The sequence below is a fragment of the Olea europaea genome, chromosome 17 (assembly GCF_002742605.1).
Source record: "Olea europaea var. sylvestris chromosome 17, O_europaea_v1, whole genome shotgun sequence".
Taxonomy (NCBI): domain Eukaryota; kingdom Viridiplantae; phylum Streptophyta; class Magnoliopsida; order Lamiales; family Oleaceae; genus Olea; species Olea europaea.
In genome coordinates, this window is record NC_036253.1 from 12003024 (window position 1) to 12014772 (window position 11749).

Here is an 11749-nt window from a genome sequence, read left to right on the forward strand (position 1 = left end):
AACACAATAGTCAGCAGTCACAAATTCATTGTAGCTCCTGATTTTGATGATAATGAAGTGGAGCATTGGCTTCTTCGAGAACTTAGTCGATAGTTATGTTGTTGAGAGTCAAGATACTCATATGATATAATAGAATTTATAAGCTTCTATGCCCTTCCTTCATCCATCCTTAATAACTAGAATCACTCAACTCTAAAAGTAGCTTATAGTTTTTGTTAGAGTATGGTGATTCGAATCCTGTTTGGTCTAGCTCAAAAAGCTCACGATATGACATAGTGGTGAAACTAAAATTATAAGAAAATTTGGGATTTATGGTAGCTGCAGAGGGATCAAGCTGAGAGCTGTTTGATTATATATATGATGTATACTAATGTTTCATAATATCAGGGCTGGATTCAGGATTGGATTCAAGATCGGGCTATAAAATTTCAAACCGTTCTAATACGAGATAAAAAATTACACATAAAAAACTGTTTTTATAAAAAAAAAAAAAAAAAAAAAAAAAATTTTTGGGCCTTTCACGTGACCCACCAACTTCCAAAATTTATTATTTATTGGGTAAGTTTTGAGCCTCCTTTTCCTTTGAAGTTTGCAAAACCAAGAAGAAGAACTCAGTATCCAAATTGAAAAATCAAAGCCCTTCCCTTGGAAAATCAAAACCCATTCTATTCAATTTAAGCCTCCTCCTCCTTTCTGCAGTTGATTTTGATATATTTGAATGTTGATGAGTGATTTTTTATGGTAGACTCAGCTGACATATGCGACGGATGGTGATGGAAGATCATCACCACTATACATTGAAGCTTCTAGATTGTTGAAATTCCTTAATCCATAGGCAATTATTGTAAGGCGATGTTTGATACCAAATGAATTTCATGGAACTAGGAAAATATTCGAACATTTTCCACCTTTGTAGCGTTTAATAGGAAACATTTGCAATGGAAAACAATTTTCACCATTCCTTGCCACTTAGACATTTTCTAGGTTTTGGATGAAAATAAATTATGGTGAGAATTCATTTTCTAGACCACTGTAGCAAATTTATTTATTTATTTATTTTGGCAATGGAAACAAATTCTAATAATTATTGTAAAAACATATTTCCCCTTAATTGACAATTTTCATGTAAAACAAAGCTAAACGAACACCAAAAGATAAATAATTTTCTTGAATTTTTTAGTTTTTAGTTTTTTTTGTTGACAATGGAAACAAATTTCATTTTCAATACCAGTAAATTCTATCATTTTAATTGACAATTTTCACGTAAAACAAAACCAAACGAACACAAAAAAATACTTTCATTTCAATATTTTTCACGTGAAAAATTATACCAATCAAACACAATAATTTACAATTCTCACGAAAACAATTTTTAGACAATTCAATTCCCTAGAATTCGTTTTCTTTCTACCCAAATTTCATCTTTACAATCAAACGGACCCTAAGAAAAATCAAGAGAAGTCTCTTGGATGTTACTGTCACCATTCTAGAGTCCTCCATTAGAATTCCTCATAATCGATTCATGGAGTTGTCTAGAATTTTGATGAACGCTCTTCCAACGACATTGCCTACTATAAATATATGTTTAGTTGCATGTATTGTGTATGTATCATGTACAAAGAAACATGGCGAGAGAAACAGAGAGTGGAAAGAGGGTGAAGTGTTGTTTGTGGGGTGAGAGAGAGAGAGTAGGGAAAGTTAGATACCGCATGTGTGTTTTGTTGGAATGAGAAAATTTCATTTGGCCTTTGGGTAAATAAAATATTGGATAGTGGTGACCAAAGTTGTATAATTTCATTTCATTTCATAAAATTTTATTTTTCGCGTCTAAATTCATAAGTGATGATCTAGTGTCATCGGATGTAGATGCTTTGGTTTTCCATATATAACGGTAATATTTTTTTCAAGCATTTTATTTTTATTTTTCAAGCATCCTATTAAACCATTCTATTGGATATCGAAAGTTTTTATTTTGTTTTTTTATAACATTGTTGTAATGTTGATTGTGCCCCATCAATTCAAAATTTCTGCGTCCGTCACTACGCATAATATGATATTATTCGGAGTAGTCGCACCTCTTGTAATTATCTTTGATATAGCGAATTTATCCTCCTTGGCACTTAATTTTTCTGTGTCCTGGTTTTCTACGTAAACTTTGTATTCTTCATATTATATGGTCTATTCATGACAGTTTCTATCACGTCTCTACTAGAATTCCATTGCTTCAACTGATGAATGATTGCGCTTATTATAGCAAAACAGAAGCCTTTTGATGTCTTTTCTGAAGGAACTCAATTTTGAACAAGGTGATGGCCAACTATACTGTTATCTGTATTACTATTGGCTAAGCAAATAAGCAATGCTCTGAAACCAAGTGAACTCAGCTTCGTATTGTTCTAATTTGTTACAAGATTACTGCCTCAGAACAATTCTTGGGGTCTTCCAAGAACTTTAAAAACTTTTAATCGTGTTGCCAACACTAAGGAAATCATTCTCGCACAAGGCGTTCATTAAGCCCAAAGCTTACGGTTTAGGTACCCTACACATAGATTCACTGAGGCATGGAAAGTTAAGATCCCGTGCACACTTAAGACCCCGGTTTGAGCTCCATTAAAAATGGATTTTGGAAAAAACACATTTTGAAACAATGATTTTTTAAGAATGTGCGGTTAAAAAATGAACAAAAATTTTGAGTTAACGCGTAATGGTTTTTATTAAAGAATTTAGTTAAAAATAAAAAAGAGAAATACATTTTTTTTCCCCTAAAGTGAAGCCCAAACTCGGGCTTATCTATACATTTCGCAAAGGGAAAAATTCACAAACCATGTTTTAAGTATGCACATTTCAAAATTAAAGTGGTTGAGTTCAATTATGCAAAAATCAGGTTTTTATCTAATTAATTAAAATGTTTAATAATTAAATATAATAAAAATTACAATTATATAATTAATGGTCACGAATTTACTTAAGATCACATATCATCAAATTAATTGGTCACAAATCAAATTTTGTTGGTCATAGTTTTTTTCATGGTCACAAATCAAAAATTTTATTGGTCACAGACTATTTCGAGGTCGCAAATCAAAAATTTTATAGGTCACAAATTTCAATCACAAATAAAAAATTATAGGTCACGGATTATCTATTAATCACATATTTTCGAATTTGTTGATCACAATTATCAAATTTTAAGGTCACATTAGTCACAGGTCACAAAATAATTGGTCACAAATTATGTCGTGATCACAAATCAAATTTTTTTCAGGTCATAATTCAAAATTTTGTCACTAGGTCTATGTTAAAATTTGGTAACAATAAAATTTGCTTGATCACATACACCAAATAATCGATCACGGACAACCGCGACCAACACCACCACAGCACTACCACCACCATCACCATCACCATCATCAACCACCGACACCACCACTGTCAACACCTCCACTACACCACCAACAAGATCCGCCGTCGCCACCAGCATCCCTACTTGAACAGCCAACAAAAACCACCTAAACCCCATCAACACCAAAACCACCACCACAAGCAGCCTCAATACCACCACCACAGCTCGACGCCGCCATCGCTGAATACCACGACAACCCCAAACCTCCACTACCACCACCACAAGCAGCCTCCACGACCACCAGAATTCGACGCCACCACCGCTAAAAACCACGGCAGCCCAAAACCACTACTCCACCACCACCACCACCACACCCCAATGCCGTCGTCGCTGAAAATCAGATTGGCACTCACAGCAACGGGGTTTTGACACCACGGTGCTCACAAAGTAGCCTCCACCAACACACCCCGGCGCCGCCAGCTGTGGTTTGCCTCTACCACAACCCAACGAAGCCGCTGCTGAAAATCGGAGCGACGGACAGCGACGAGGTCGCTCACATTACAAGCAGCCTCTACCAACACACCTACGCCGCCAGCTGAAAACCACATCAGCCCAAACCACCACTACCACCACCACCAGTCGCCACCACCTCCATTCTCGACACTGCCACTGCTGAAAATCGAACCAGCGACCATAGAGACGGAGATTTTACCACGAAGCAAGAAGGCAACCGCATCGAAGACGAAACCACGGCGCTCACAGTGATGGAGGTTTTACTCCCTACTGAGTGCTATGACGACCGCACCGAAGAGAGGCGATGACTGTCGATCAGGGTGGGGGGGACTGAAGTTAGAAAGAGAGAGAGGTGAGAGATGGAAGAGGCATAAAAATATTAGGGTTTGGAAATTAAATTTGAATATTTAATATTTAATTATTATATTAAAACTTGGTTTTTGAACAATTAAACTTGGTCCTTGATTTTTGAATTGTGATCTTCAAAGACCTGCTACCATGTAATTTTCACTTTCGCAAAACTCACAAATATTATGCACTTTTCATTATTCATTTCATCTATAAAAGGATAATTACCACATGACGTCCTTATTTTACATTATTATTGTGGTAAACATCTCTATAATAAAACAAAAGGAAATAAAAAAGAACTAATTAAAATTATAGTCCTAAATTTTTTTAAAAAGTACTAATGAGTCCGAAATAAATTAAATATAAATTGTGGTGGCAATAACCACCCTTATAAATACCACACTGTGCATTTTACCATGTTAACTTTTGGGTTTAATATTTGCCCACTTGATATAAAAAAAAATGAACATGCTCCGACCTACAACAATACTAATATAGGATAACTCTTAAGGTAGACTAAACAATAAAAGACGATATTAAGAAAGACATATACTTTAAAATCTAGTTCATTATAATAGAATCTTTTAACAAGATCCATTCAACTAGTATTATAATATAATTGATGTAACACCAGATTAAATTTACTGTAATTGTAACAAACAAAACCAGATGGTAACTTATTTACAAATTTCTGAAGGAATCCAGGGTACACAAGCCGAGATCTTATGCCATCAGGAGAATTTCACCACTTAAACCTGAAAATGTGAAAACAAAATCGGAGGTAAATTAAAAAATTTACTTAGAAAAAGAAGGAAAAAAAGGGCAAAGAAGCTGGATTTCCAATATTACTTTGCTCGAACACATCCAGTGCAAATTGCAGCAGAGAATTCATGTCTTCAGCCATCCCTGAGACCCTTTCTGCCTCTTTGACAGCTTCGGCCGCCACAAAAGATTTGTTTTCTGCTTCTGCAATTTTATAGGCGGCCTCCACTGCTGCTTCTTCCACCGTATCGCCCAGATACCCAATGCTCCGACTCTGAGGCCAGAAGTCTTTCTGTACTGTGGTAAGGGTTTTTGTGTCAGCCAAGGAATCTCGTTTGATCCTGTAGCAATTCTGAATCTGCATTTAGAAATTGCATAAATTAGGTGGGATTGTTAGAATGTTGACATGATTTAGGTATGTTAAATCCATAACATAATGAGCATAGAAAAACGTGTCCAACTACCATAGGTAACAGACCATAATTTCAATGGTTGTATCAAATTATGAGCAAAGAAACGCAAGAGATAACAGAACTCATTTTGTTCAAAAGATGAATTGTTTCAGCATATAACCTAAAGTAAGTTGAAACTTACTGAAGGCTACTTCAATGAGAATGTTACTTAAAATTTACTGAACACTATTCCATTTCGAATAATTTCGATAAATTTTGAGAATAAGGAGCATAAAATCAAAAGACATCCCCAAAGAATGATATAATTAACAAAATTCACCTTTTCAAGTTTGTCTTGTTGCACAAGCCTTCTTAGTCTTGAACTCAATAGCTTTTTGAAATTTTGGGGTACCTCATGTCTTTGCTGCACAAATTATGGAACACGCACAAAAAAAATATTATTACTTTTCTTCAGCTCAAGTTTTGCAAGAAAACCTCAATAGAATATTCAGCATGAGATATGGTTAGGATATTGGATAATCAGTTATCACAAAATGCAATTCACAACTAACAGAATTTTCAAATGAGGATGTCAAATCTGAACATGATTAATTTCAGCAACAGATGGTCAAGTGTTTTGAAGCAGAAGCCGAGAGAAATGAAAAATATATAGCATTTTGATGTTCCAAATGATATTTTTGTTATGAAAGAACCACCAATGGCCTTTTGAAACAATTTATAAAGGCTATGCAAGTGTGGGCACATCAGTATCGCAAGAAGCGAGACCAATCATAGAAATGGGAATTCTTAAAATTGCAGAAATGGACAAAAATGCAGTAAGCTGGAATAAAATAAACAGCCAGAGAAACTTTTGTACAGAACAGTTGTGAGTTGTGACAGAGTCTGTCCGGGATTATAACCAATAGAATTAATACTGGTGCCAACAGAAATCCATAAAGAGTAAGGAAAAGTTCGTTGACATATTATAATCATACTATCAAAGATTTACAATCACTGAGTGTCCTTTGCAAGGACAAGAGATCACAACTGACATCGAAATATCTTTTTAGAAGTGCAAAAATAAGTTTTAAAAGTCAAAATCTCAGCCAAACGTTTAGACACAATTTATAAATTCACTCAAAAGTCAAACGTTAATTTCAATCATATTCATAACTATTTTACATTACTATCCACACATTTCATGGGACCCAATGCTATTCCTATTTATAAACCATTTATAAATTTGCCAAACGGTGGCTAAGTTCATTATAGTAAAAGTTGAGATGGTACAAAAGTGGATTTGCCATCTGGCCAATTACATATGATGCAACTTGTATTAAGGCTAACACGAGAGACATTTTCCAGCAGATTTCCACCAGACAAAAAACACATCTCAAAGGCTCAAACACTATAATAAATTAGCTCTAAAACTAAACTATGGCGCCCAACAAGACTCGCGAATTTAGAAATAGAATAGAGATTATCTAAATTTCATCATACCTCTATAAAATTAGCAAGTGCACTGGAATCTGATCCATTTGGTTCTTTCAAAGTTGAGAGTGCTTCATATATCATTGAATTGTACCTAAGAACAAAGAAGGGATGCCATATATCCAAGAAATGAGTGATGTAATAAATCATAAAGAAAAAGGTACTACTAACTGAATAAGATGCAGGAACATTGATGTTGGTAATAACTGTAAAAAAATTAGGTTTATTTCTTCTCTTTCTTCATGAGTTTAACTGAGCTGTAGCTCCATCAACCCAAAGATAAAAACTGAACGATCAAATTTTTGGAATACAGCATTTACTCCACTCCGTTCTCTTATAAAAACGTGGCCCGCCTCATTAACTAAAGCAACTAGTAACTTTCACCCAAGGTAACTTAAACTACCACTCACAAAAATTCTAAAACCAAAAGTTCGGCCCAATCACCTGCCAAGACCAGATTACAAAAAAAAAAAAATTAGGTTGGGTATACTTGATATGCAAGAGTTGGAGGCAATTTATTTTTGACCTATCTGATCCAACTTGCATAACTACATCCAGTTTGAATAAGATACTTTATGCATCTAGTGAATTGATTCAAAAATCAAATTTCAATTTCTTAGTTCATTCTTATCAACATGCTATGAAGCCCTCTTAAGTGGAAAATGATGAACAAAAAACCAACACACAGTAAACCAGTGGAGAAGCAGAGTACACATTTCTAAAATCAATCTGAAGCATATTGAGAAGTATAGATGTTGACTGGAAGCAGAAAAATCTTCTTTCACCTTCCAAAATTTCAATTGCTTCTTGCCAAATGAGGGAATAACAGAAAAACAAAAATTAAATATATATTTAGCTCTGCTGTATTTTGTAAAACAAACATGGCAAAACGGTAGTGCTATTGTACTGATAGTAGTCACATTCTACAGTTCCAAACTACAGTTCGGGAATCAATCCTCCGTGACCTGACTCTACAACTGTAATGTTTACATTCAGAAAGAGCATCCAAGGGCATGCTTTCGCTGGAATTTGGCAGGCTCTTAACAAACCATATGGCCCTGAATGAAACTCAAAGTTGCATTTCATGATGTTACTGACAGCACTGCTCAGTTAGGTTAAAATATCAAAGTTGACAATTTATTCTTAATGGAACTCAACCTTCAGGTTGTGCAACCAGAAGAAGGGGAATATAGGACTTAATGTACTGTATTTAACCATAATAAAGAGCCATAGTGAATTTCTCTCCACCTGTCCCCACAACAAATTAGGCTGTGCAAATTCAGAACCTGTCTACAACAAGATTTGATCATATAGCTAATGTACAGATTAGCCAAGTAAACATCTCTTATTCAGAAAGCCTATCAAAGACTGTCTAGAAACTTCCCGAGTTCAACAAATTTTCATAACAACCTATTTCTACACAATCAACTTAATCTGGGGTTACAACTTGATTAACTCTTAATCTAGACCAATCACTATCTCATGATGTATATTTTTACTAAACCAATCCTATGTATCATAGAAACAGTAATATGTAAAAACTGGCAATGATTTACTAGTCTAAGTTACATTATTCTTTTGTTGATTTGTTTATAAACTTGACTGCCCAATCACCAGAAGACATTAATTCTAATGCTAGAACAAAGGCTAGCAATACTTCTGTAACTAATTCTTCCTTTTGTTATAGACTCACTGCTGGAGTAGTAGAGCAATATGATAGGTACCCTTCAGGCATATACCCATCATCTATTCCAAGTAATTCCAATTGTGACTGCCAAACTCAACCATATCAATGAAATACAAATAATTTATCTAATGCATGGATAGGTATGTATTTCATTTAAGTGCCGGGCAACATCTGGTTGCAAATTGAAAGAAGGCCCCATGCATTTCAGAGAGGCAAGGCAGACAACATGGTCGCAAAGGTGAGGAATTATAGAAGTGAAATTGCTTCATGAGTGCATCAAAACAAATGACTTATGGGTTTTCAGTAATTCACCAACAGCATGTTCCACCAAATAAGTGAAAAAAAAAAGTAGAAGACAACCACTGGTATTTAGTGAATACACAAAATAACTGAACAGACACAAGACTATCCTGACTTGTAATCAAGATTCTACAATTGAATGCATTACTGGTATCTATTTTTTTAAGCATGAATTTGGCTGCACTGAATTTCTATCTTTAACAAGGTTCAAAGTAAAACAACTCGATTTGGATGACCAATTACGAAGAAAACCAGCACAACTAAAAGGAAAAAAAAATGGTTAGTTTACTTCTGGTCCATTTTTTCTAGTTTTTCGTTTTCCGCTTTAGCTTTGATGTTAATCAAAACCAAATTATCACAAGATGACACTTACCAGTTGGAAATACATAAAAAATGACAGACCTACCTGATAAAATAATATGCAAGCAAACAAATGATGTACAATATCTTAATAGCAGAGGAAAAATAACTCACTTTGAAGCATTATTTCCTTCAGGAAAGGGTTTTGAAGAATCTAACATAATCACATCCATTGAAGCATCCTGTGACAGTGGCGTGGCAGAAGCAGGGGTCTGTACATTGGGCAAGGGAGTAGCAGGAGACTCAGCAGGATTGCCCTTTGCTTTAGGCGTCTTTGATTTTTCTCGTGATCCTTGACCATTGGCAACACTCAAATTCCGCCATTTATCCTGCGAGAGAAAATAAGTAACACAAGAAAACTATATTAACTTTTTGTTTGAAACTGCATTTTTTATCAAGCTGAAGCAATGACATCAGTGATTTGATAGTGATGAATTCACAATATTCTTCGAGTATAACTTTACTGCATGAACAAATAGCAGAAACATCATTTGCAAACATAAATAAAGCCAAGGTGAAATTGGAGGAAAAAATATTTCCACGACTGCCTGGAGCCAACTAGATACATGCAAACAAAAATATTCTCTGCTGTTAAATCAGTCTCACTACCCCTAATATTTGATCTAATAAAATTGCACAGTACAACACTAACTAAAATGAAAATCGATAAAAAAAAAAATATTATTTCTTTTTCAAAATTAAGTGCGACTATGACTTCTGACATTGAAAAAGTAAAATTCTTACTGTGGAAGCATTCCCCCAAAATTTCAATAGGGTTAAAATGCTATCTTATTTGCAAAATTCAGTGACGACTGCCATTAAAGAAAGTAAAATTTTTTTATCGTAGAAGCATTTCCCACCAAGATTCAATGGGGGCGTATTCGACGACACTTGCTATCAACGAAACTCATATTCACCACCAGGAGCATCCCTAAATTCAAACTACTAATACCTGCGTAACAAATTTTAGTTTAACCACAATAATAGCTAAAAAAAGATACACTAAATCCTCCTCTAACTTTCACGCGCCTTGAATCAATATCAAAATCTCCTCTAATTAACGTTCTTTATTTACATCAGTGATTGACGGACATGCTGCCGTATATACACATTTGGCAGTAAAAAGTCATAAATACACACAAATGCATACGTACATTGATTTTATCTTCAAAGTTACCTTGAGATCAATGTTGGAGCGAGCAAAGAGGAGATGATTGAACTCAGGGTCTCTCTGTATGTTCTTCCATTTCCCGGCGCCGTGTTTCGCCACGCCCGCCCGGAGTGCTTCTTCTTCTTCGGAGGTCCACTTCTGCTTGGGATTCCCCATGAATTTGCCGATACTCTCCGCCGCTGCTTAAAATCCCGTACTCCTCTGCTGGTGTTATAAAATTAGGGAAAATTGCAGCCGAGGTACCAAATCTTTCGTTTATTAGTAGACTTTGCCCAAACCTTTAGTTTGTGCCACCGGAGGTACCAAACCTTTAAAAAATTTGCACCCGGAGTCCAAATTGACAGAAACCGTTAGTTTGATTATTATTGACCAAAAATTAAAGGTCTGACCAATTGTTGACTGATTTTTAATGGGGTAAATGTGTAATTTTACATTTTCATATAAAAAATTTAAATAAAACAATAAAAAAATAAAAAATAGTCATCTTCTCCACCCAACCAAAACTAAAAGTCATTTTCTCTACCCACCAAGAACCAAAACTAGGTATTTCCCAATAAAATCAAAGTTGGAATCTCACTGACTTCCTCACCATCGCCGGTAGCTTGATTGAAATTTCAAAAACTAATTTCAAACCTTGCAACTCATTTTCCCCACTCTCCAAAAATCAGTAAAATCTGGTAGAAAGAAAATAAAAACCCTTCTTTGCCCATTAACAAGAGCCCATCGAATACCAGTGCATTTGTATGACTACTTTTTGGGAGAAAGAAGATAAAAATCCATTAAATGCCCATTTCATTTACTGGTTTTTTTTTTGCCCCCTTTTACTCTCTTCCCTTAAAACCTTCAATTCCATTTCTTCCCAAACAACCCCTCAAATCCTACAAATATCCCAACTATATCCTCTCATTCTCGTCCCATTTCTCCTCTCACGAGTCATTCTCATCGCAGCTAGTTATTTTGAAAGTGCAAACTGGTTTTGTTCATTTACCAAACTAGTTTTTGGTTTTCGCTGGGGAGGGGGAAGTGGGGATGTGGAGGGGGGGTGAGTGGAGATGATGATTGTAGTTTTTTATTTTTTGGTTTTAAATATAATTCTTTTATATAAATTTTTTATATGAAAATACAAAGTTACACATTTGCCCCTTTAAAAATCAGTCAACAATTAGTTAGACATTTAATTTTTGATCAATAATAGTCAAAAAAAACTAACAGTTTCTGTCAATTTGGACTCCGGATGTGAATTTTTTGAAGATTTGGTATCTCCGGTGGCACAAACTAAAGGTTTGGGCAAAGTCTACTAATAAACGAGAGGTTTGGTACCTCAATTGCAATTTTCCCATAAAATTATATATACCTACATGGGAAGAAATTTCACCATT

At 35.0% G+C, this 11749-nt stretch overlaps 1 protein-coding gene across 1 annotated transcript; it reads right to left on the reverse strand.

Annotated features, from left to right (window-relative positions):
* Positions 1-4743: 4743 nt before the first annotated feature.
* Positions 4744-10569, reverse strand: LOC111366339 (telomere repeat-binding factor 4-like). The gene is made up of 6 exons (XM_022987089.1): positions 10377-10569; positions 9314-9528; positions 6862-6946; positions 5702-5785; positions 5057-5327; positions 4744-4962 (listed from the first exon to the last, which is right to left on the reverse strand). Exons 1-6 carry the CDS (start codon positions 10524-10526, stop codon positions 4931-4933), a joined length of 837 nt encoding a protein of 278 aa, XP_022842857.1. The 5' UTR covers positions 10527-10569; the 3' UTR covers positions 4744-4930.
* Between the last annotated feature and the right edge of the window lie 1180 nt (positions 10570-11749).